This window comes from Staurois parvus, unplaced genomic scaffold (assembly GCF_062004578.1).
Source record: "Staurois parvus isolate SC_StPar_1 unplaced genomic scaffold, SC_StPar_1.0 ptg000173l, whole genome shotgun sequence".
Lineage (NCBI taxonomy): Eukaryota > Metazoa > Chordata > Amphibia > Anura > Ranidae > Staurois > Staurois parvus.
Window position 1 is genome coordinate 4,125,760 of NW_028317969.1, and position 27,357 is coordinate 4,153,116.

At 40.5% G+C, this 27,357-nt stretch overlaps 1 protein-coding gene across 9 annotated transcripts in view; it reads left to right on the forward strand.

The window, feature by feature from the left end:
• DLG2 (discs large MAGUK scaffold protein 2) overlaps nucleotides 1–27,357 on the forward strand; it is a 2,035,798-nt gene that overhangs the window by 1,373,409 nt on the left and 635,032 nt on the right. For all 9 annotated transcript variants that reach the window (XM_089676759.1, XM_089676760.1, XM_089676764.1 and 6 more), the window contains one exon: nucleotides 14,533–14,688. In XM_089676759.1, coding sequence (XP_089532885.1) covers nucleotides 14,533–14,688 — 156 coding nt within the window. The remainder of the gene's footprint in view (nucleotides 1–14,532; nucleotides 14,689–27,357) is intronic.

Genomic DNA, 27,357 nt, shown 5'->3' on the forward strand with positions numbered 1-27,357 from the left:
TACACATGTCCCAGGAAACCTAATTAAATTTCAAAACCAAAAAAAAGGACCATCTGACACAATGGGGTTGATTTACTAAAACTGGAGAGTGTAAAACCTGGTGCAGATCTGAAAAGAAACCAATCAGCTTCTGGGTTTTTATTTTTTGGCAAAGCTTAACCGCTTGCTGCCCTGCCACTGTATATATACGTGTGCAGGGCGGCAGTGGAGCGCAAAAGCACGTTTTAAAACAGGCTCCGCGCTCCCAACACTTTCACGGGTAGGGGGCGCGCGCGCGCGCGCTCCTGCCGACCCGTGGGTGACACGATTCGATGCAGGAGGGATCAATCATTAGATTTCCCTAATTAGGTCCCTGTCCTATCCTGTCCTGTGTTGACATTTACACAGGGCAGGATATGATGTCATTCTTCTCTGCCTGGACACATTCCGTTCCAGACAGAGAAGAAGACATACAAAAAGTGAGTACAAAGCACTACACTAACAGTTAGAACACACCTAGGACACATTTAACCCCCTGATCGCCCCCCCCCCAAGTTAACCCCTTCACTGCCCTGTCACCAGTGTCACTGATCAGTGAACCTATTTTTACTGATCACTGTATCAGTGTCGCTGGTGACTTCCGATAGTGTTAGCGCCCCTCCCAGATAGCGACAGATTGCCCGCCAGTACACCAGTAATCCTGTTTAACCCCTTGATCACCCCCCCCCAGTTAACCCCTTCACTGCCCTGTCACCAGTGTCACTGATCAGTGAACCAATTTTTACCGATCACTGTATCAGTGTCGCTGGCGACTTCTGATAGTGTTAGCGCCCCTCCCAGATAGCGCCAGATTGCCCGCTAGTACACCAGTAATCCCATTTAACCCCTTAATTTCCCCCCCCCCAGTTAACCCCTTCACTGCCCTGTCACCAGTGTCACTGATCAGTGAACCGATTTTTACTGATCACTGTATCAGTGTCGCTGGCGACTTCCGATAGTGTTAGCACCCCTCCCAGATAGCGCCAGTTTGCCCGCTAATGCACCAGAAATCCCATTTAACCCCTTGATCGCCCCCTCCCCCCCCCAGTTAACCCCTTCACTGCCCTGTCACCAGTGTCATTGATTACAGTGAACAGATTTTTACTGATCACTGTATTAGTGTCACTGGTGACTTCCGATAGTGTTAGCTCCCCTCCTAGATAGCGCCAGTTTGCCCGCTAATGCACGGGATTTTTTTTTACCAAAAACATGTAGCACAATACATTTTGGCTTAAATTTATGACTAACTTTGAGTTTACTATATATTTTTTATAGCTGAAAGTAGAAAATATTGTTTTTTTTCAAAATTTTCGTTTTTTTTTTGTTTATAGCGCAAAAAATAAAAAGCGTACAGGTGATTAAATACCACCAAAAGAAAGCTCTATTTGTGTGAAAAAAAGGACGTAAATTTCGTTTGGGTACAGCATTGCATGACCGCGCAATTATCATTTGAATTAGTGCAGCGCCAAACAGCAAAAAAAGGCCTGGTCATTAAGGGGGGTAAATCCTCTGGAGCTCAAGTGGTTAATTGAACAAGCTGGCGTTAGAAGCTGATTGGCTACCATGCACAGCTGCCCCAGATTTTGCACTCTGTTTTTTTTTTATAAATAAAGTTTGTCCCTCTATAACCCCTTAGTAACCTTTAGTTTACCCCAACCATCCTTCATTAACTCCTTCTTCCACGTCTCCACTTAACTATTATTTTCTTGCTTTTTAATTCAACTTTTCCAACCATTATTATTTTAACGTTTTTCTCCTGTATTTGAATTTTGTGGTTTTCCTTTTAAATTAAAAAAAAGTGCAGATTTGGAAAAATACACCTTTTTTAATTTGTAAATAAGTTTGCAGTACCACGTACCAGAATCATGAAGCCAGTGTCATTTTAAATTGGACAAATTATAGAATAAAATGTCATATTTTTAGATACAAAAACACTTATTTATTTTTTAACTAATATTGATCAATTAAGAAAAAGTGCTTTCTTTTTAGATTTTGTTATGTTTTTTGTCTTCAGATCACAGGAAAAATAAAATGTTGTGGACTTTTTGGAATTATTTATCAAGACATAACTTTACTTATGACAGCAACCCAGCCTAGCCGTATGTTAAGGGTTAACTTGTCTTGGTTGAAAAGTCAAATGACCATTCAGTTAAGAAATGTAAATGATGGGTGAAGGGATTTTTTTTTTCCTAGAGACAATATACTATTTGAATTTCTACAGGTGGTCAAACACCATTATTTAGACTTGGATGGCAGGTAAACATATACAAGGTCTGGACATGACAATAGAGGAACCAAACTGATTGTCTGAGAGCTCACACGGAACTTTGCAAAGTGTAATGAACTAACAAACCTCTCAAACTATCACAATATGCTATTATCCACCAAGGTTGAAAGTATTAATGGTTGTTTACTCTGACTCCAACACAAGAGCCAGGCAAACAGAGAGTCTTTTACTACCTATGGGAATGTTTAATTCTGAAACAGAAGTTAAATTCAGGACATTTTAAGGCTAAGAATTGAATATATCTAACCACAAAGATATTACTAAAAAGCATAGTATCTATAGATGTTATAAAGAATATGTTTCACACCACAAAATATTCAGACAATCAGTTTGGTTCCTCTATTGTCATGTCCAGACCTTGTATATGTTTACCTGCCATCCAAGTCTAAATAATGGTGTTTGACCACCTGTAGAAATTCAAATAGTATATTGTCTCTAGGAAAAAAAAAATCCCTTCACCCATCATTTACATTTCTTAACTGAATGGTCATTCGACTTTTCAACCAAGACAAGTTAACCCTTAACATACGGCTAGGCTGGGTTGCTGTCATAAGTAAGGTTATGTCTTGATAAATAATTCCAAAAAGTCCACAACAAAAATAAATTGTTTTATTTATATATATATATATATATATATATATATATATATACCGTATATATTTTAAGTATATACAGTATATATGTATATATATTCTACAGTATAAATATATATGTGTGTGTGTGTGTAAATATTCATATATGTATTACTTTGTTAATTTTGTTTGGTTAAATATATGCCCAAAACTGTGTCTGGATAACTTTTTCTGTTGCTGAAAAACTTTGAAAATAAGTAACAAAATTGTACAATGCAGTGTGGTCACTAGTTAACAGATATCTCAGCTGTAGGATATTAAACGTAGTGATGTTGTTAGGGGCTAAAGTTAAGAAACACTCTTAACTTAAGTGCAGTTATTTCTAACAACCAATTAGATTGATCTGACTCCAGCAGAAGGAATGTTGATTGGCTGCTGTGGGTTTATACACTTCTGTTCTTAAATAGGACCATTGGCCCCAAAGCCAAAATTTGTTATATGTAGTATAGCTGCTGCACTTTTCACAGTTATCTGTGGCAATTAATGCAAGAATCTGACCCTATAATGCTCTGTGCTGTCAATCATTCAAATAGGACATGCCTATTGGTTCACTTATGCTAAAGCAGGCTTTCAAAAATTGTTTAATATAGGGTAACCCTAGCAGGAGCAGACTGACAACTCATGGGGCCCCCGGGCAATAGGGGATCATGGGGACCCTGTGTCCTTGCCCACACTTAAACCACACCCAAAAAAGCCTATGAAAGGTACCAGGGGCATTTCATTGGGCCCCCTACTGACTCCGGGCCCTCGGGCAGTGCCCGAGTTCCCAAATGGTCAGTCCGCCCCTAAACCCTAGCAATAATACCTGATAATTACTATATTACTATATCTACAACTATGGGAATGTTGGCATGAGTAACTAAAGACATACTTAAACGATTTGACACCCAGGGCTGCACTATAAATCTAGATTTATTTTCAGTAATAATAAATAAATAAAAAATGATAAAGTTGTTCCCTCATGTTGGTGGTTCATGCAAAAGTGTTGCCCTACCTGGTGGTCAGTGAAAAGCTTTGTGACATTGGCGGATAGTAGAAAGGGAACGCTTTAAATTGGTAGTTGATGGGAGAGGGCCCACCTTACACTGGTGATCATTGACAGATGAGCCTCATTACATTGGTGGCGAGTAGGAAAGTTTGTCCTTTACGTTGGTGGTCAATCGGAGGATCGATGCCTAATAAGTGCACTAAAAAGATCATTGTTGTTAGTGGTTATTTCATTTCTCAAAGAACCCCTAGCAACCTTTAGGTGTCTCCAAACTTTCCAAAGAAAGGTCCAGTTTACTGTACTTTAGGGGAAGGGGTGCTATGTCCATTAGGTGTAAACAATGCCTGATCTTTAGTATTAGGGGAAGAAATAGTTGGTGGCAGTGGGAGGAATAGTGCCTCATTGTTGGTGTCAGTGGCAGGAAAAATTCCTGGAGGTCCAGATAATGGCAAGCAAAGGGCCACATCAGTTTGGAATCCACTGCTCTAGAGGAACCCTAGGGTCCCACAGAACCCTGGTTGAGAAAGGCTGTGTTAAAGATTGAGGATGGGGAGGCTGTGCACCTAGACATGGAAGTCTGCACATCTGAGGGTGTTGAAGCAAGCTAGTGTGGGGTTCAAAGACATGTTTACCAGTTCATTTTAGGGTGGGGAGAAGTGGGTATTTAAAATAATTTGCTCTTTACTGTAAAGAATCTTTGAGATTTTGTATTCATGTTAATAAATACAATCCAAATGTAGTAAGGGACAGAGTTCTTTTATTTATACAGTATGTATCTTTCCAGATTACAGTGAAGATAAGTGTTTCCTCTTACTAAACAGGATACAAAATACTATGAGTAGTTGTGTACCCTGTGCAATAAAAATGTCTTCCTTTGTGAACACGGATTCACCTATTTGTATGTTGTACGTTCATGTTATTGCACATTGAAGATTATGATGTGTTAAAGACGTTATTGTACACCCATGTATGTTAAATGTATCTGTGTTGACAACTGACTATATTCTTGTTTCTTTGTAATAGATGGGAATGGCTAGTGAATTTCAGAGATTGAAGGTTATGGCAGTGGCACACTGCATGAAGGACCCTTGTAGATGGACTTTTCGTAGCTTTATAGGGTTTTTTTGCATTTCATAGATATACAGGTCCAACTGGAAGCAGGTTCAATGCAGGTCAGAATGAGGTCAACCTCAAACGCCCTTGTAAATTAATTCTGAATGATTTCAGAAGTGTCTGAAACTGATGTATGATATTGATACCGCTGACACAAGACCAAAGTCTATCCACAGAGGCCCGAAAATGTGACTTTGTTATGGAAATAACTGCATACTCAATTAGAGTCCACAAATGAAAATCCATAAAGTATGTAGGAAGAGTAAAAAATAAATAAATATGGACTAAATAAAAGGAAGGGAGTTACACTTAACTAGGAACCACGCTAGATTTCAAATTGCGTATACATAGCGGGCTGCTGCAAGATGTGACCATTGTGATAGCTACAAAGAAACCAAAAATTAACTTCTCATAGATTCCAAAATGAAATAGAGAGTATATTACAGTATATGCACAAAAAGTTTACTTTTACACTCAAGTAAATAAATTCAGCTCCACTAAGAGTTTACTATCAAAGCTGTACATTTGGGATGAATTGGAATGCTGATTCTCATTCTGGTGTAGGTCTTCTTGTCAAAAATGAGTACCTGATCTTACAAAAGCTCTTTTAACTTAATAGGCACAAATTTTCAGACACATAAAATCTTGTGGAGCTCCTTCCTAGTAGAGGGGAGCCTGTTAAAACCTCAAATGGGGGAAGCCAACTTCACAATAATGCCCATGGTTTTGGATTGGGATTTCCAACAAAGTCATATAGGTGTGAGTTTCCACACAACTTTGGCCATATAGCCAAATAGGTAAAAAAAAATGTCAACGCCTACGGTAGTGAGCTCTATAGGTCCACAGCTTGGGGTTCCCCAGGGCACGGAGTCTAAGCCCCTGCCTGCTTGTTCACCAGGGCCCCTGATGGTGGGGATGGACTTGCAGCAGGCTGTGGCCAGGTCCCGGCCCCCAGGTACACCCAGCTGAGGTGGAGGAGTCCGCTAGCGGGAGCAGGGTACAACGGGAGAAGACACCAGGAATCCAATGGGCAAGCCGAGGTCAGGACAGGTGGAAAACAAACAAGGGCAGGAACGAAGCCGAGGTTGGTACACAGATAGACAACACAGGATACACAGTGGAAACACAAGGGAGCTCCAACAACACGAAGTTGCTCAGGCAAAGTGAGACAGACTGAGCATGTCTTAAATAGACAAGCCAGCTAGGAGGCGGCCCAGGAAGTATAGAAGTGAAGGACATAAAACCCAGAGGATAGCAGATGACGCCCATTGGGGAGCACAGACAAACACACATGTGAAGGAATCAAGAGCAGCAAGGAGGTAAGAATAAACACACAAGAGGCTGCAGGCTAACTTGTGACGAAAAATATATGAAGATGCAGAATTACACCCCAAATTACTGAAATAACAAGTGATAAAAGTAAAAAATGACTGTAAAAAAGCACAATTCATTGATGATCATTCATTTAGTGAAAAATAATGAACAGTGAAATTACAAACAGATACTGTAAAATCTAGAATGTGACAGGATATAACCAAATTATCAAGGCAAGGCAAACCAAAAGAAAAAAATGTGCCATATTAAGGGAAAAAAGAAGAAAATCATGCAGAAGGAGGCAAACAAATAGTAAGCAGCAATGAAGCTAACTACATGCCCATGATGAGCTACGAGTGTTACGTGTATTTTGGACATTGATCAAGTAGACGATTTATCATGAAAGAATTGCTCTTCCAGGTCACATGGAGTGCTTATCTGAACAAGGATGTAGTAATTCACTTCTCTGAACTGTTGGATTTCAGCCATGACCTTCTGCCTTTTTATTTCACTGCAGAGGAAATTGAATTGGTCTATGGAGTGGTGAAGGACCTTGATGCTGCTTTTGTGGGGTCTACTGACTTAAGTATAAAAAATCTCACTAGATGGAGGATACCTTTTCTGATGAAGCGTCGAACAGCCAACACCATCACCATGACTGAGATAGTACTGATATCTGCGCAAGGTTCTGGTTCTTTTCCAAAGCATGAGTATGGTTCTGGAACGCATGGTGTTTAATTTGACCATCTTCTGGATTTGCTTAGTTGGACACGTCTGAGTCTTCTGGTCCTAAAAACATTTGGACATACGCAGAGCTTCTGAAATCTTCTCTTGTGTTCTTTCTGCATTACACGTCAAGCAAGTTGCCAGTGTACAGAGCTAAGGTGTCTGCAAATGCGAAAAAAGACAATAGAAAGAGAGACAATGACCTGAGAGAGAACTTTAACATCCTTCCTGTTACCTTGAATTCAAAGAAGATCTTTCTTTTTTTCTTTTTTTTTGTGGACAGAGTGGTCAGAACCCCTTATAGCTGTCTGTGTCTCTGCTAAGGAGATTCACTCTCTTGTTTTTTTTCCTGATGACCACTGTCACTCGCACTTCAAGTGGAAGGTAGATCCAAAATTTTGAGCTTTCACCACAGCAGGAATCGTCTTCCAATGGAGACACTTGTTTCAGCAACAACTGTCTAAAATGCGATTTCCCCTTACTTGGGGAAATTACCACTCACTTCCTGTTTTGTGTCTACAGGACAAGAAGTGAGGGAAATTTCCGCTGTGAGACATGGATGGAAGAAAAAAAACCTGATGGGTTTTTCTATTTCCTGCTCCATTCAAAATTTAGATCCAAAATTTAGAGCTATCACAACAACAGGAATCGTCTTCCAATGGAGACACTTGTTTCATCAACAACTGTTTAAGATGAGATTTCCCCTTACTTGGGAGAGACTACCACTCACTTCCTGTTTTGTGTCTACAGGACAGGAAGTGAGGGAAATTTCTCTTGTGAGACACAGATGAAAGAAAAAAAAACCCAAAGGGTTTTTCCATTTCCTGCTCCATTCAAAATTTAAAAAAATACATTTTGGCTTTGGATACTCTTTAATATCTAACAAAATGCTGTAATCCGATAGAAAATGGTTGTGGATTTGCTACCGGCATTGTAACAAACCAGGATTGCACTGGGCTGATAACCTAGGGAATGTTCTTGACATTGTTGATATTCAGTTTAGCCCTCCCTGCCCTTCCTTTCTTCCATTTTTTTCCCTTTCTTCCCCCATTACTGATAGTTTCCCCCAAGAAGACTGCCGCATAGTTCTCTCTTTCTTTCCATCAATTCTATTTTTGTTTCTCTTCATTCCGGGGTACCCCCTCGGGCACCCTATGCTTGCCCTTTCCCTGTATCCAAAAGTTGGAAAAGCTGGGTAGCATCGTGTTTTGCATATTTTTGCACATTGTATATGACCTGATATTTCACTCATTCAGTCACTCTCTCTTACATGTTTCTTGGCTTGCCATTTATTTTTCATGAAATGTTTGCTTGAATTCATATTGTCCTTGATGGCTTCCGACCCTCATAGATGTGAATTTCAATATTTCTGTTTGTTATGAAAAAATAAAGAATATGGTTAAAAATAAAGAATTATTACAAAAAAGAAAATGGTTGTGGAGTTTTAAAGGAAAACAGTTTGATACAAAGATGAACAGAAAACAAATTAGCCTTCCACATGCCCAAGTGGACCCAAAAGTCCATTTTAGGGTTTCTTATTAAAAAAAAAGAGAGACTTTTAAAGATTACATAGTTTTGTTTTGCTTGTATTTTTTAGATTTTTGCAGTCAAGCAAGGAAGCATAAACCCCCTGTAGTATAATAAAGCGGTTCTTCAGACCTAACTGTGATAAGTCAGCAGCTATAAAAACTGTAGCTGCTGACTTTAAAAAAACAGACACTCACCTGTCCAGGGATCCAGCACTGGCATCTCCACTGTAAGCAGCCAATTCTGATTACTTGAGGCTTTAGAGCCGGCTGTCCACTGCCCATGCGCAAGCTGTGCTGCATCTTGTGAATGGTCCCACAGTCTCTTGGGACCTGTCACATATCCCAAGAGACTGTGGGGAGAGGAGGGGGGAGGCAAACTTCCACTTAGATCTCCTAGGTAGTCGAAGTGTGGGAGCAGGTACCTGTCAAAATCAGGTATCCCCCCCCATCATGTACTCGCCCCCCCCCCCAAAAAAAAATGCCAATTTTGACAAAGTGGGGGGAGGGGGGATGAGGAGAAACAGCGAAACTTCCACTTTTGGATGAAGTTCTGCTTTAATGTGCTCTTACTAAATAAGAATGCTTTACATACTAATGACTTCCAATTTTAGGAAAACAATAAAAGACATGCAGAGTACTACACATGTGCATACAACACACATGCACACGGTGTAACAAAACACACAAAGAGAGGGCACCAGCCTCATGCATTACTGTAAAATAATTTTTATTGAAATAAACAATTGAGTACTGATGTGATACTTTTTTTATTTGCACTAACAATCAATTTTGAGGACAAGCTTTCGGGGTATGTCCCCTTCTTCAAGGTCCAGGCAGTACTATTTCACAAAGTTTTAGCAAAATGTTAGGAGAGATGTTGAAAGGGGGAGAAAAAAAAAACAAAACAGAAAGAAACACACACAAACAAATGTACACAGCAATGGTTATAAGACTAGGATTAGACTAGAGATAAGACACAGCAAAAGCAAAGACTGGGGGGGGGGGACAATACCCACAGAGAAGGTCGTAAAACTGTTTGATAATGATTGAGGAATCCCATGTCCAAATTAAGGCCGTTATCTCTTGTATCAAATAGAATTATCATTCTTAGTTCAAAAGTTTTCCTTTCCTGAATAGTTTTGAAATTTCCTTTAAGAACTAAAACATTGAGGTCTTCCATAATGTGGTCTGGTTGTGCGAAATGGTGTCCCACAGGTGTGCAGAAGTCATCTTGTTTATGTTCCGCAGAAGTCATCTTCTTTATGTTCCTTGATGGTATGTCTGTGCAGATTCATCCTTGTTTGCAACTTCTGTCCTGTTTCGCCAACATAAGATCCTTTGCTATATTTTCTGAGCTGGATAAGGTACACAACATTACTAGAAGTGCAGCTGTATGACGTTTTTTTTTTTGTATGATCTGGAAATATTGAAGATCCCTTTTGAGTGTCTGACACTTTTTGATGGATTGATTTGGTTCCTCAGTTTGCAGAGTTTTTTATTGTAGGGTTTGCTTCCATTATTTGTGATATCTTGATCAGAAGGAAGTTTCCTACTGATTACCTATGGACCTACAATCACCTATTGAAATAAAAATATTCAAATTTAATTACTTTACAAAAGTAAGTATAAACAGGCACATCAATGGTCCAAGAAGTACAGTCCACTAGGATGTATTAGATCAACGGAGTGAGGCTTACACGTTTTCAGGGCAGAACCCTCTTCATCAGAGAATTTACATTTCAATAAAATTGTTTTATGGTAATACACAAGGCTGGTCTGCCCTCTCTTTGTTCATTTTGTTACAGCCTCTTTAAGGATATCTGTTCTCTCTCTCCAATCTAAGCATTGATAGTGTGATCTCTGTAACTTACAGTTGTGGCGAGATAGAAATAACTTCAACCTCAGTTGGATATCACAGTCAGTGACACAATCAATAAGACATCTTGTAGATCTTGTGAAGTTTATTCCATAAACTGAGAGAATCTTACAACAATGAACATTCGATATGTCAAAAGATCATACTGTTTCTGCTCCATGCCATGAGGCTTGCTGCAATGCATTCCTGGGAAAGGGGGAGGGCTATCTATACAACATTAACTAAACCACAGGAAAGGGAGGAGCAGAGACAAAATATAGAAAACATTTAAAGGCATATGACAGTCAATATGACAGTCATGTGAAACATGACAATCTCCCCTATCTGAAGAGGGCAGCAAAGCTTGTTCATCACCAGACTTTAGATGGAACATCTGATCTGAAGAGTAGATTGGAAGATCTCCCCCCTTCTCTATTTCTGCCATTGGCTTTTTAACCAGTTGCCGCCCTGCCTACAATCAAATGACGGTCGGGTGAACACTTCGTGTTCCCAGATCGCGCAGTGTGTGCCCGCAAGGCTGCGCTGTGCAAGATCTGTCAGCGGCCGTGTACCTTGGACATGACCGATGACAGATCTGTTTACCGGCCCTGTCGCCAGTACCATGTGACCTGCTGTGACCAATCACAGCAGGTCACATGCCAGTTGTATACAATGGATGGCTTCCTTTCATGCCATCCATTGTATACAAGTGTGTCTAGCTGTGAATGGCCACAGTGATCACATGCACAGGCTGGGCCAATCACAGCCCATCTGTGTCACGTGATTAGCCGTGGCCAATCACAGCTAATCACAAAAAAAAACCTGAATTAATCAATTTCATTCAGTTAAATGCTTGCTTATAGCAAAAAAATTCTTTGCTATAAGCAATCAAATTGTGTAAAAAAAATATATATATACTGATCACTACCACAAAGCAGTACAATGTTACTATGGTAACATTATACTACATTGGTCATAGTGTAATATGAAAAAAAAAATCTTAAAAAAAAGAAAAAAATTTAATAAAAAATAAACAAATAAAAAAATAATAAAAAAATTATCAATTATTTTTTCCTACTGTCACCAGACAGTGTCCCTGATCACTGCCACACCAGTTATATGATGACGCTGGACTGCACTGGTGACAGTATGTAAAAAAAATATGAAAATAATTTTTTTAATTTCTTCATTTTCCGAAACATTATGACAAAAAAATCACTTCAAAAAACTCGCCATGCCTCTTATGAAATACATTGGACTGTCTACTTTGCAAACAGGGGTCATTTGGGGGATATCTGTACTGTTCCGACATTTTTGGGCCTCAAGAAATTAGTTTGGCTGTCAGTACTGCAGGATTGATCCATTTTCAGATATATCCCATAGTTTGTGAACTTTCCTACAGACTAAATAATAAATACTTATGTGTGTTATTTTCACCAAAGAAATGTAGTAGAATACATCTTGGCCTAAATTTATGAATAACAATTATTTATTTGCAAACTTTTATAGCAGAAACAAAGAAAAACTTTTTTTTTCAAATTTTTAATTCTTTTTTTGTTAATTTAGCAAGAAATAAAAACCCCAGTGGAGATTAAATACCACCAAAAGAAAGCTCTAGTTGTGTGAACAAAATGGTAAAAGTTTACTTTGGATACAGTGCTGCACGACCGCGCAATTGTCATTCAAAGTGTGAGAGCGCTGATACCTGAAAATTGGCCTGGGCAGGAAGGGGGTAAAAGTGCCTGGTACTGAAGTGGTTAATGACTAGTGGGCTGTCTAGTCCTTTAATGCCAATGGTTTATTTCAGTGTTTGCACATGCACACGCAATCTAACCTTCCTAGAAAATAAGCATTGACAGTGGTCTGTATGTGACAAGGATATAGTAAAAAATTACTTAGCTTGGGACTCCAAAGAGGACTCCAGGCTACTCAAGCGATTGTAGGAAACTTGGTTCTCTTGTAGTGTAGATTTAGTGTCACCCCCAGGTGAAGTCCCTTCTTTGGTCTTGTAAAGTCTCCTCTGGCACAGACCTTCCATGGTGTTATAGAGCTCCCTTCCTTCTAACCAGGTCTTCTCCCAGACTCCCCCCTGTACTCAGCACATGGCTGCGTTATCTCCTTCCTTGCCATTTCCTGCCAACATCACTTCTTTTTTATGAGCCTTTTGTGAACCAGTTAAACAAGTTAATTAGCATTTGAATACAGGAAGCCTAGCTACAGAATTCAATGGTAACTAAAATGCTAAAACGTATTATTCCATATATTTGTGCTATAAAAATCACTAAAATAGTCATGACAACACAAGTTTATGAAGATTAGAAAAGAATTTAACGTTTATCAACAAGGAAGGTACAGTTTGGGAAAATGTTTATTGAAAAAGTGCCTTGTTTTTACGGAGGTATGAAATTAATTTTTGTGTTGGGGAGTTTGCTAACAAAGATTATTGCAATTGGAGCAAACAAAAAAAAGAAAAACCATAGCAGTGTGTGGCCTATACTTTTGATTGTTTTGGGGGTATAACATAATTTACATTCAGTATTTAATATATTTTATTAAAAAACATACATTGTTGAAGAAATATTCATTTTATTCTTATAAAGCCAATGTGGAGGAAAAAGCACAAATGATTGTATTGTCTTTGATGTCTTTGATTTAACTCTGTAGCAGAGAGCCATGTGTACACCAACAACTATATCACAAGACAGAATGAAATTTGACCATTTGGAGCCCATAAAAGGAACCTGTGCTAAGAGAGATTCTTTGATGACTTCACCTTCTGAAAATGCTAGTTGTCTTTCTTTGAAGATGATCCAATGGCTCAAGTTACTGAGTTGGACAAGCACGTAGACTGGGAGTTATGACTTACTGCATGCTTGATCCAGGTCCCTGACTGAGAAGATATAGCAGCCAGGAAACTAGCATTTTCAGAAGGAGTTGAGGAAAGCCTGATTTACTTAGGGTACAGGTTTACTCTGATGCCCCACTCCAGACAAAAACTTTTTTGTCGGCTTTTGGACACAGCATAGAACGGTTTGAAATTTGGTTAGAGTGTTTGTTGAGGCTAATGGTTTTTTACCTTAAAGCGGAGTTCCACCCAAAATGGGAAGTTCCGCTTTAAAGACTGGTCCCCCACTCCCCATTAAGGATTGGCACCTTTTGGGGAGCAGAGGGGGGAATGGGTACCTGAATTTGACAGGAACCCACTCCCACTTCCGCTGCGATCGCCTAGGCGATTGGAAACGGAAGTTGCCCTTCTACCCTTCCTCCCTGAAGTCTTGTGGGACACATGACAGGTCCCAAAAGACTACGGGGCCATTCAGGTAGCGCAGCACTACTCGCGCATGCTCAGTGGGTACTCGGCTGTGAAGCCGCAAGCTGTCACAGCCGGGTGCCCACACTGAAGATGCCGGCGCCTGGAATACAGGACGGCTGATGAAACGGGCTGTGGCAGGGGGCAATGCGGGATCGTGGGACAGGTAAGTGGCTGTTTTTAAAAGTCAAGGTTAAGGCATTTTTCAGGCTGGCAGTGGCCTTGAATGGAGTCATACTCCCGGCATTTCTACTGTAGGAGTACAACTCCATTCATGTCTGTGGGTAGTTACTGCACAGGTTCACAGATTACAAAAGATGTGCAGAAGGCCACCACAGAGGGGTAAATCTCCCCAGTGGGGGAAGTTCTAGTGAAGATTAACTTTGGGGGCAATGAGGGGGAAAGGGGGTGGTGTTTTTTGTTTTATAAGTTCTACATGAAGTATGCCCTATGTCCGACATACTTTGAATAGCAATTTCAAATTGAGTAATTGGAGCTTATAACAGGCCTATAAACTAATGTGTGAAGAGCAGCAAAGTAAAGTAACCCAAGTGGACCAATTGTTTGTTGGGAAGACTGTTCCTAACGCTTTGATATGGGCTACTGCAGTTCATTTTTTGGAAAAACATTGTGTTTTAATGTGGAATATAATAATGGTTACTGGTGTATCATAAAACAGCTGATTATCCATTCACAACTACTGGAACATATGTGTTGAACTGCTTTTTTTAAAGGCATTATCCTGTTTGTTGTCTTCTAGGTCTCCAGAGCCAGTATACAGCACTGTAAATAAACTAGGTGACAAATCTTCATCTCCGAGACAATATTCCCCTATAGAATGTGATAAAAGCTTCCTACTTACATCTCCGTATCCTCATTTCCATGGAGGCCTTCTTCCTGAGTCTGAAATTTCCAGGTAGGAGACAGAGACATCCATGATTCTATTTTATTACTTCCAAAAATCAAGTTAGAGGGAACCATTGCTTTGCCTATATTGAGTAAATTATCAGGTACATTTTATGTAAAGTTGAAGTTTAATCACTTGAAGACCAAGCTTTCTGTGGCACATTTTGTTTGCAAGTTTAAATCAGTATTTTTTTGCCAGAAAATTAAAACCCCAAACATATATATATATATATATATATATATATGTATATACACACACACATACTGTATATATAAACTCCGTGTTGCTCAGCGACAGCCCCGAAACCTGACAGATCTAGAGGAGATGTGTGTGGAGGAATCGGCCAAAATCCCTGTTGCAGTGCAAACCTGGTCAAGAACTACAGGAAACGTCTGACCTCTGTAATTGCAAACAAAGGCTTCTGTACCAAATATTAACACTGATTTTCTCAGGTGTTCAAATACTTATGTTCAGCAGTGCAAGACAAATACATTCTTTAAAAATGTGATTTCCTGAATTTTTTTAAAAAATTCTGTCTCTCAGAGTGGGAATGCACCTACAATGTGAATTTCAGACCCCTCCATGATTTCTAAGTGGGAGAACTTGCAAAATTGCAGGGTGTTCAAATGCTTCTGTTCCTCACTGTATATATATATTATCAAAGACCCTAGAGAATGAAATGGCAACTGTTGAAATTTTTTATGTCACATGGTATTTGCACAGTGGTTTTTAAAACGCAATTTTTTGGGGACAAAATACACTTTATTGAATTAAAAAAGAAATAAAACACAATATATACCCCATTTTTTTTTAAATATGAAAGATTGTTATGGCGAGTAAATAGATCAGTATTTTCATGCTAGAAAATTAAAACCCCCAAACATTATATATACCGTATTTTCTGGCGTATAAGACGACTTTTCAACCCCTGAAAATCTTCTGAAAAGTCGGGGGTCGTCTACGCCCGTGCGAGCCTGTGCCAGGGCGGCACTTTTTCGAGGGGCGGCGCGGCGCCGCCCCCCCTCTTCCTCCAACAGACACGAAGTACAGGGTTGGGCAGAGGGGCTGCTGTACCTTACCTGGCTCCGGTCCCGGTCCCATGACGATCCGGTCCAGGAAGCGCGGCTGCTCCTTCTTTCAGTTCGGCTGCTCGATGGTCACGCGGCCGCTCGGCTCCGCCTCCTCACCGGTGATTGGGCGCCAGCACTGGAAAGGCACACAGGCGACCAATCACCGGCTAGGAGGCGGAGCCAAGCGGCCCCGCGAAAATCGAGCGGCCGAACTGGAAGAAGGAGCAGCCGCTCCTCTCCCTCACTGACACTAACGATGGGGCACTATTCCTCCTCCACACTGACACCAACGATGAGGCACTGTTCCTCCCCCACTGACACCAACGATGAGGCACTGTTCCTCCCCCACTGACACCAACGATGAGGCACTGTTCCTCCCCCACTGACACCAATGATGGGGCACTATTCCTCCTCCCCACTGATACCAAAGATGGGGCACTATTCCTCCCCCACTGATACCAATGATGGGGCACTATTCCTCCCCCACTGATACCAATGATGGGGCACTATTCCTCCCCCACTGACACCAACAATGGGGCACTATTCCTCCTCCCCACTGACACCAATGATGGGGCACTATTCTCCCCACTGATACCAATGATGGGGCGCAATTCCTCCCACTGACACCAATGATGGGGCGCAATTCCTCCCACTGACACCAATGATGGGGCGCAATTCCTGCCACTGATACCAATGATGGGGCGCTATTCCTCCCACTGACACCAATGATGGGGCGCTATTCCTCCCACTGATACCAATGATGGGCCGCTATTCCTCCCACTGACACCAATGATGGAGCACTATTCCTCCCACTGACACCAATGATGGGACACTATTCCTCCCACTGACACTAATGATGGGACACTATTCCTCCCACTGACACCAATGATGGAGCACTATTCCTCCCACTGACTAATGATGGGGCACTATTCCTCCCACTGACTAATGATGGGGCACTATTCCTCACACACTGACACTAATGATGGGGCACCATCATTGGTGTCAGTGGGAGGAATAGTGTCCCATCATTGGTATCAGTGGGAGGAATAGTGCCCCATCATTGGTGTCAGTGGATGAAATAGTGCCCCATCATTGGTGTCAGTGGGAGGAGTAGTGCCTCATCATTGGTGTCAGTGGGAGAAATAGCACCCCATCATTGGAATACCATACTGAAATAGCATACCATATTGAAATCAAATCTGATGTTTTTTCATTTTTATTTGGTGTGCATTGGAAGAGGGGTAGTCTTATACGGCGAGTATAGCTCAAACCCTATATTTTAACAGGAAAAGTAGGGGGTCGTCTTATACGCCCAGTCGTCTTATACGCCGGAAAATACGGTATATTAGCAAAGACCCTAGAGAATGAAATGGCGACTGCTGAAATTTTTTATGTCACGTGGTATTTGCTCAGTGGTTTTTCAAACGCAATTTTGTTGGAAAAAATTACACTTTATTGAATTAAAAAAAAAAAAAACACAATATATACCCCACTTTTTTTTGTAAAATATGAAAGAGAATGTTACGGCAAGTAAATGGAACAGTATTTTTTGATAGAAAATTAAAACCCCCAAACATTTTATATATATATATATATATATATATATATTAGCAAAGATCATAGAGAATGAAATGGCAACTGTTGCAATTTTTTATGTCACATGGTATTTGCACAGTGGTTTTTAAAACGCAATTTTTTGGGGACAAAATACACTTTATTGAATTAAAAAAGAAACAAAACACAATATATACCCCATTTTTTTAAATATGAAAGAGAATGTTATGGCAAGTAAATAGATCAGTATTTTTTTGTTAGAAAATTAAACCCCCCAAACATTATATATATATATATATATATATATATATATATATATATATATATATATATATATATTAGCAAAGACCCTAGAGAATGAAATGGCGACTGCTGAAATTTTTTGTGCCAGATGGTATTTGCTCAGTGGTTTTTCAAACGCAATTTTGTTGGAAAAAAAATATACTTTATTGAATTAAAAAAAAAACAAAACACAATATATACCCCACTTTTTTTGTAAAATATGAAAGAGAATGTTACGGCGAGTAAAGGGAACAGTATTTTTTTATAGAAAATTAAAACCCCCAAACATTTTATACGTATATATATATATTAGCAAAGACCATAGAGAATGAAATGGCAACTGTTGCAATTTTTTATGTCACATGGTATTTACACAGTGGTTTTTAAAATGCAATTTTTGGAGGACAAAATACACTTTATTGAATTAAAAAAGAAACAAAACACAATATATACCCCAATTTTTTTTTAAATATGAAAGAGAATGTTATGGCGATTAAATAGATCAGTATTTTTTTGTTAGAAAATTAAAACCACCAAACATTATATATATATATATATTTATATATATATATATATATATATATATATATATATATATATATATATATATATATATATATACATATTTTAGCAAAGACCATAGAGAATGAAATGGGGGCTGCTGAAATTTTTTATGTCACATGGTATTTGCTCAGTGGTTTTTCAAACGCAATTTTTTTGGAAAAAAAATACACTTTATTGAATTTAAAAAAAAAAACAAAACACAATATATACCACACTTTTTCTTGTAAAATATGAAAGTGAATGTTATATATATTAGCAAAGACCCTAGAGAATGAAATGGTGACTGCTGCAATTTGTAAAATATGGAAGAGAATGTTATGGCGAGTAAATAGATACATAACATGTCACGCTTTAAAATTGTGGAATGGCGACAAACTACGGTACTTAACCGTTTCAATACCGTGCAATTTTACACCTTCCTGCCCAGGCCATTTTTCAGGTTTCAGCGCTCTCACAGTTTGAATGACAATTGCGCGGTCATACAACACTGTACCCAAACTAAAATTTTATCATTTTCTTCACACAACTAGAGCTTTCTTTTGGTGGTATTTAATCACTGCTGGGGTTTTTATTTTTTGCTAAATTAACAAAAAAAGACCAAAAATTTTGAAAAAAAACCACATTTTTCTTTGTTTCTGTTATAAAAGTTTACAAATAAATAATTGTTCTTCATAAATTTAGGCCGAGATGTATTCTGCTACATGTCTTTGGTGAAAACAACCCAAATTAGGATGTATTTTTTAGTTTGTAGGAAAGTTATAGAGTTCACAAACTATGGTATAGATCTGAAAATTGATCAATCCTGAAGTACTGACAGCCAATCTAATTTCTTGAGGTCCAAGAATGTCAGAATAGTACAGATATCCCCCAAATGACCCCTTTTTGCAGAGTAGACAGTCCGACGTACTTCATAAGAGGCATGGCGAGTTTTTTGAAGTTGTATTTTTTTGTCATAATTTTTCAGAAAATGAAAAAATTAAAAAAATTATTTTCACTATTTTTTTTTTTACATACTGTCACCAGTGCAGTACAGCGTCATCATATAACTGGCATGGCGGTGAACAGGGACACTGACTGGTGACAGTATGAAAAAAAAATATATATATATATATATATATTTTTTTTTTATTATTATTATTATATTTAATTTTTTATTACATTTTTTTTATTTTTTTTAAGATTTTTTTTTCAAATTTTACTATGACCAAAGTAGTACAATGTTACCATAGTAACATTGTACTACTTTGGGGAAGTGATCAGTATTTTTTTTTTTTTTTTTTTACACAATTTGCTTATAGCAAAGAATTACTTTGCTATAAGCAAGCATTTACCTGAATGAAATCGATTCATTCAGCTTTTTTTTTTTTTGTGCTTAGCTGTAATTTGGTCACAGCTAATCACATGACATGTGCATGTGATTAGCCGTGACCATTCACAGCTAGGCACTAGTATACAATGGATGGCATCATGAATGAAGCCATCCATTGTATACAACTGTCATGTTACCTGCTGTGATTGGTCACAGCAGGTCACATGGTACCAGCAACGGGAGCCGGTACTCGGATCTGTCATTGGCCGTGTCCGAGGTGCACGGCCGGTGACAGATCGCACTGCTGCGCCACTCTGCATTAGCGCAAACGGCGCATGTGCGGGAGCACGCCAAATGGCGTGTACCCGGAACGGAGAGACACTTCTGAAGCCGCCAAACGGCCATTGACCGGGCGGCTAATGGTTAAAAATCTCCATAGGCGATGCTTTAAATATTTTTACAGGTTACCTATTTAAAGTTACAGAGGGGATCTAGTGCTAGAACCTCATTTGCCACATAGTCCCCCAATGACACAGAGCATTGAGATCGGCTTGTAAGTTGGAGACATCCTGTAAGGACGCCATTCCACTGCACAGCTTGGTGTCATCTGCAAAGACTGAAATGGGATTTATAATCCCAGACCCTATATTGTTTATAAATATATTAAAAAGTAAGTCAGTTGGAGAAATAGTGCCCCATTGTTGGTGTCAGTGGAAGGAATAACATTCCATCATTCGTGTCAGTGGGAGAAATAGTACCCCATTGTTGGTGTCAGTGGAAGGAATAACATTCCATCATTCGTGTCAGTGGGAGAAATAGTACCCCACATTTGCTGTCTGTGGAAGGAATGGTAACTCATTGTTGGTGTCAGTGTGAGGAATAGTGCCCCATCATTGGTGTTAGTGGGAGGAATAGTGCCCCATCATTGGTGTTAGTGGGAGGAATAGTGCCCCATCGTTGGTTTCATTGGGAGGAATAGTGCCCCATCGTCGGTGTCAGTGGGAGGAATAGTGCCCCATCGTCGGAGTCAGTGGGAGGAATAGTGCCCCATCATTGGTGTTAGTGGGAGGAATAGCACCCCATCATTGGTGTCAGTGGGAGGAATAGCGCCCCATCATTGGTAGCAGTGGGAGAAATAGTAACCCACATTTATTGTCTGTGGGAGGAATGGTAACTCATTGTTGATGTCAGTGGGAGGAATAGCGCCCCATCATTGGTGTCAGTGGGAAGAATAGTGGCCCATCATTGATGTCAGTGGGAGGAATAGCACCCCACCATTGGTGTCAGTGGGAGGAATAGCGCCCCATCATTGGTGTCAGTGGGAGGAATAGTACCCCATCATTGGTGTCAGTGAGAGAAATAGTACCCCATATTTTCTGTCTGTGGGAGGAATGGTAACCCTTGTTGATGTCAGTGGGAGGAATATTGCTTCATATCAGTGGGAAGAACAGTGCCCCAAGGGCCATATACAGGCAAGCAAAGGGCCACAGTTTAGAGACCACTGCTCTAAAGCATAGCAGATTCCTCTGAAGATACTCCAATGGGCAGCCATTATTTGAGTCTTCAAGCTCTAACATAGACCAACGTAGATTCCTTGAGCTTCAACTTAGGCTTAGGCCCCAGGAAATGACCTACTTTACAGTGACATCCCCTCCAGGCAAATGCCTGGCAGGGAATACCCTTATCTAGAAGGCTGCTCCAAATATTTATCCTCTCCCCTCAGCAAACTTGAATGACCCCATCTGTGAATGCATTGTAACTTCTCACACTAACTACTGGAAGCAACTCAGCAGCAGGCTAAAAAATCCATGCCCTGAGCTTAGGAGAAACCCAACAAAGACAAAAAACATAGGCAAAGCTCAGGCTGGATACATCCTAGCTGTACAATCGTGGCCAAAAGTGTTGAGAATGACACAAATATTAATTTTCACAAAGTCTGCTGCTTCAGTGATTTTAAATCTTTTTGTCAGATGTTACTATTGACAATTACATTAAGTTCATGCAAAGAGTCAATATTTGCAGTATTGACCCTTCTTTGTCAAGGCCTCTACAATTCGCCCTGGCATGCTGTCAATTAACTTCTGGGCCACATCCTGACTGATGGCAGCCCATTCTTGCATAATCAATGCTAGGAGTTGGTCAGAACTTGTGGGATTTTTGTGTTCACCTGCCTCTTGAGGATTGACCACAAGTTCTCAATGGGATTAAGGTCTGGGGAGTTTCCTGGCTATGGACCCAAAATTTCGATGTTTTGTTCCAGTTTGTTATAACTTTTTCCTTATGGCAAGGTGCTCCATCAAGCTGTAAAAGGCATTGTTCATCACCCAACTGTTATTGGATGGTCTGGAGAAGTTGCTTTTGGAGGATGTTTTTGTACCATTTTTTATTCATGGATGTGTTGTGAGTGAGCCCACTCCTTTGGCTGAGAAGCAAACCCACACATGAATGGTCTCAGGATGCTTTACTGTTGGCATGACACAGGACTGATGGTAGCGCTCAGCTTTTCTTCTCCAGAAAAGGTTTTTTTCGGATGACCCAACCAATCGGAAAGGTGATTCATAAGAGAAAATGACCAGTCCTTTGCAGTCCAATTCCTGTACATTTTACAGAATATCAGTCTGCACTGATGTTTTTCCTGGAGAGAAGTGGCTTTTTTTCTGCCCGTCTTGACACCGGGTCATCCTCCAAAAGTCTTTTCACTATGTGTACAGATGCCCTCACACCTGCCTGCTGCCATTCCTGAGCAAGCTCTGCACTGGTGCTCCATCGTGCTGAAAAAGGCATTGTTCATCAACCAACTGTTCTTGGATAGTTGGGAGAAGTTGCTCTCGGAGGATGTTTCTATATTCTTTATTCATGGTTGTGTTCTTAGGCAAAATTGTGAGTGAGCCCACTACCTTGACTGAGAAGCAACCCCATACATGAATGGCCTTAGGATGCTTTACTGTTGGCATGACCCAGGACTAATGGTAATGCTCACCTTTTCTTCTCCGAAAAAGGTTTTTTTTTCGGATGCCCCAAACAAATGGAATGGGGATTCATCAGAGAACATGACTTTACCCCAGTCCTTAGCAGTCCAATCCCTGTACCTTGTGCAGAATATCAGTCTGTCCCTGATGTTTTTCCTGGAGAGATGTGGCTTCTTTGCTGCCCTTCTTGACACCAGGCCATCCTCCAAAAGTCTTTGCCTCACTGTGCGTGCAGATGCCCTCACACCTACTTGCTGCCATTCCTGAGTAAGTTTTGCACTGGTGGTGCCCCGATCCCACAGCTGAATTAACTTTAGGAAAGGGTCCTGGCACTTGCTGGACTTTCGTGGGTGCCCTGTAGCCTTCTTCACAACAATTGAATCTCTCTCCTTGAAGTTCTTGATGATCTAATAAATGGTTAATCACTTTTGCCTTATGGCAAGGTGCTCCATGCTGCCAATCCTGAGTAAGCTCTGCACTGGTGGTGCCCCGATTCCGCAACTGAATCAACTTTAGGAGACAGTCCTGGTCTTTCTTGGGTCCCTAAAGCCTTCTTCACAACAATTGAGCCTCTCTTCTTGAAGTTCTTGATGATCTGATAAATGGTTTATTTAGGTGCAATCTTAGTAGCAGCCATATCCTTGCCTGTAAATCCCTGTTTGTGCAAAGAAATGATGACTGCTCGTGTTTCCTTGAAGGTATCCATGGTTAACAGAGGAAGAACAATGATTTAAAGCACCACCCTCTTCTTAAATCTTCCAGTCTGTTATTCTAACTCAACCAGCATGACAGAGTGATCTCCAGCCTTGTCCTCGTCAACACTGACACCTGTATTGACAAGAGAATCATTGACATGATGTAAGCTGGTCCTTTTGTGGCAGGGCTAAAATTCAGTTGAAATGTTTTTTTTTGGGGATTAAGTTATTTTTCATGGCAAAAAGGGACTTTGCAGTTATTGCAATTCATCTGATCACTCTTCATAAGATTCTGGAGTATGTGCAAATTGAAGCAGACTTTGTGAAAATTAGTATATTGTGTAATTCTGAATACTTTTGGCCATGGCTGTACACAACACTATGAAAAGCTAAGGGTGCTCCAGCTTATGGGAGGGCCCCACCACAAGATTGGGCTGTACATTGATTCAGATCCCTGGTGTGTACAACCTACAAAGATGTTGTGCACCCCTAGTGTTGCTGAATAGGTGCCCCGCTTTGAGAAATATCAAACTAGTATAAGGTCTCGCTTAGCCTTACTGTTGGGGGGAGACAGTAAAAACACATGGTTGAGATGTGTTTTTATCTCCTGTAACCACCCTCCTCCTCTCAAGTTGCAATGGCAGCAGACAGGGATGTTTTTAAGCTGCAAAGCATCTTGGTCCTGGCAAAAATAATCCCCATCATGTTCACGCAGCACTACCACTGCCAAATGCAACCCATTCAAGCAAGGGCCCCACAACTGCATGCAACAGTTGCAGTGCAGTGGTGCAGCATTTATGGGGTTAAAGCAGCTAGTGAAGAAGCAACATACCTCCTTATCAACCCCCCTCCAGTTGATCACTTTTTAGAGGTGCAGAAAACTCACCACACGTATACACCAACCACCCACCATAACCCGTTGAGGCATGAACTCCACTAGACCTCTGAAGTTTGGCTGTGGTATCTGGCACCAATCCATCAGTGGCATGGTGGGGCCTCCATGGATCGGATTTTTTCCAGCACATGCCACAGATGCTCAACTGGATTGAGTTTTGGAGAATTTGGAGGCCAAGTCAACACCTTGCTGTTGTGTTCCTCAAACAATTCTTTGATTCATGAGACCAGGCTATCTTCTTCCATTGCTCTGTGGTCCAGTTCTGATGCTCATGTGCCCATTGTAGGCACTTGTTGCTGTGGACACGGGTCAGCATGGGCACCCTGACCAGTCTGTGGCAATGCAGTCCTATACACAGCCAACTATGATGCACTGTGAACAACTTTCTATCAGTGCCAGCATTAACTTTTTCAACAGTTTGAGCTACAGCAGCTTTTCTATTTGATTGGACCACACAGGACAACCTTTGTTCCCCATGACCCTGTCGCCAGTTTGGTGGTTTCTTCCCCTGGACCACTTTTGGTTGGTCCTGACCACTGCATCAGGACCAACATCCCACAGGAGCTGTAGATTTGGAGTTGCTCTGACCCACATTTTGATCCCAGTCAAAGTTGCTCAAATCCTTACGTTTGCCCATTTTTTCTGCTTTCAACACATCAACTTCAGGGACAACATGTTCACTTGCTGCCTAATATATTCCACCCAACTTCAGGTGCCATTGCAATGAGATAATCACTGTTCTTCACTTAACCTGTCAGTGGTCATAATGTTGTGGCTGGGCAGCACAGTGGATTAATGATTAGAACTTCCACCTGGCAGTAGTAGGGTCACTGGTTCAAATCCCAACCACAGCACCACCTGCCTGGAGTTTGCATGTTCTCCCTGTGCCTGTGTGGGTTTCCTACGGGTATTCCAGTTTCCTCCTACACGCCAAAGACAAATTGGTAGGTTAATTTGCTCCTGTGTAAATTGGCCCTAGTATGTGTATGTATGAATGTGAGTTAGGGACCTTAGATTGTACGCCCCTTGAGGGTTAGGGACCGATGTGAATGTACAATACATGTATGTAAAGTGCTGTGTAAATTGACAGTGCTATATAAGTACCTGAAATAAATAATGAGTGTAAAACTAGCCTATGACCCCTTTCACACAGGGTGGACCCATCAGCAGATCCATTTGCTCAGCAGGGGGATCTCTCCACTGAGCAAGTGGTTGACAGGTCTGTGTCCACTCCACTGCTGCAGAGACAGACACAGCCCACTGTCCTCTATGGGCAGTTGGATGGAAACACACCTCCTGTCAATTTCCATCTGACTGCCATCCAATCCAATGGACAGAAGGGGAATGATCCCCATCCATCTCTTCTTGGTGGATTGGATGTTGGTGGGTGTAAATGGACACATTTTCATTTACACCACCGCTCCATAGAGGAGAATAGTGTTTCCGATGGGGTCCACCTGAAAAATGAGCAGGTAGACCCGATCAGAACGTCCATGTGAAAGAGACCTAATACAAGTCATGTTTTAATGCAGATACAGTAGATATTTAATCACCTGACTTTGCTATTTAAATAACAAGGTACAGACCTCCAATATGGAGATGCCAGAATCAGAATTCCAATGGAAAGGTAACATATGTCCACTTTAAAAAAAAAATAACACGTGTAGTACAAAGGTCGGGGTCCAGGGACCCCGGTTCCACATACATTATAATTTTGAGATTTCAAAAGTAATTAGTAATTTCTTGAAAGAATAGAACCACCTGGCAGTACTAGGGTCGTCGGTTTGAATCCCAACCATGGCACCACCTACCTGGAGTTTGCATGTTCTCTTTTTGCCTGCGTGGGTTTCCTCCGGGTACTCCGGTTTCCTCCCACACTCCAAAGATAGATGGTAGGTTAATTGGCTCCTGTCTAAATTGTCCCTAGTATGTGTATGTATGAATGTGAGTTAGGGACCTTAGATTGTACGCCCCTTGAGGGTTAGGGACTGATGTGAATGTACAATATATATGTAAAGTGCTGCATAAATTGACGGCGCTATATAAGTACCTGAAATAAATAATTAAAAAAAGCAACACAATACAACATTTGGAAGAAAATGCAACATTGATAGGTATTTATTTATTTTATTTATTACAGGTACTTGTGTAGCGCCGTCAATTTACCCAGCACTTTATATATATATATATATTGTACGTTCACATCAGTCCCTAACCCTCAAGGAATCAATCTAAGGTCCCTGGCATTCTTTTTGATTTATTTTTTTTTTTTGTTTCATATTTTTATTTTTTTTGCTTCTTCTGTCTATAATGTCTTGCAGAGAAAACTGTGTTACTTTTGCAGGTTTTCAGCCTGTAACATTCTCAAAGGCGCTCAAATGCAGATATGACGTATTCAGCACACAGCAAACACCGCAGTGAATAAACACAACACAGCACATAATGTGATGGCATTAGCTGACTGGAAAAGGATGATAGAATATATTACACGTACTCTGTCTCCATCTAGTGGCCAAATATCAAAATACACTTGCATAGTATTTCTGTTTTATAGAATTGGTATTATTAAGTGTTCTTGCATGGCAGACCACTTCCTGTTATCTCACATATATATTCTTATTATTATAGCCAAATTTACCACCCTAACTCCTCCCACAGTTTTTACACTACATAGACAGTAATATACCGAAACGTGCGGATTGTTCCCGATTGGTGTGCTATTACTTTGTGGAACGTTTCGCCAAATGGTTCAGGAAATATTGGCGTTTTTGTGGTGAAATTGGTCCCATAGGAATGAATGGCGGAATGTTCAAAACTAGAGTGGGAGTTGACAAAAGCTAGAGTGTGAGCTGAAAAATCAGGACGTGATTTCTAAACTGCCATCACTCCCTCATTTTCAAGCCCACCCTTATATCAAAACGTTCAACTATCCCTGCTGCCACTAGAAACGTCCATGGCTAAGCCATAGTCCTGATAGTTTTCACAATATGACAATTTGTTTGCAATTCACGCCGCCCATTGACATTCATTGAAACTCCACTCTAGCCACCTCAATTTTGAAGGGCAATTTCTAAACTGCGACTGTGCCTTCATTTTTAATATTTCAGAGACATACTATGCATCAAAATGTAGGTCTGGGGTCTTGTGATTCTCACAATATAAAGCTCTTCAGTGTAGGATTTATAATTTTTAAACTATAACTGTTTGAAGATGGCAACCGCCAGTGAAGTGAGCAAGTTGGAGCAGTTTGTTTTTAACCGCTCTTCTCTGCCCTTGCTGTAGAGTGAGTTGCCATAGGAACCCAGGTGTGTGAGCAGGCAGCAGAGTGACAAAAGCTAGA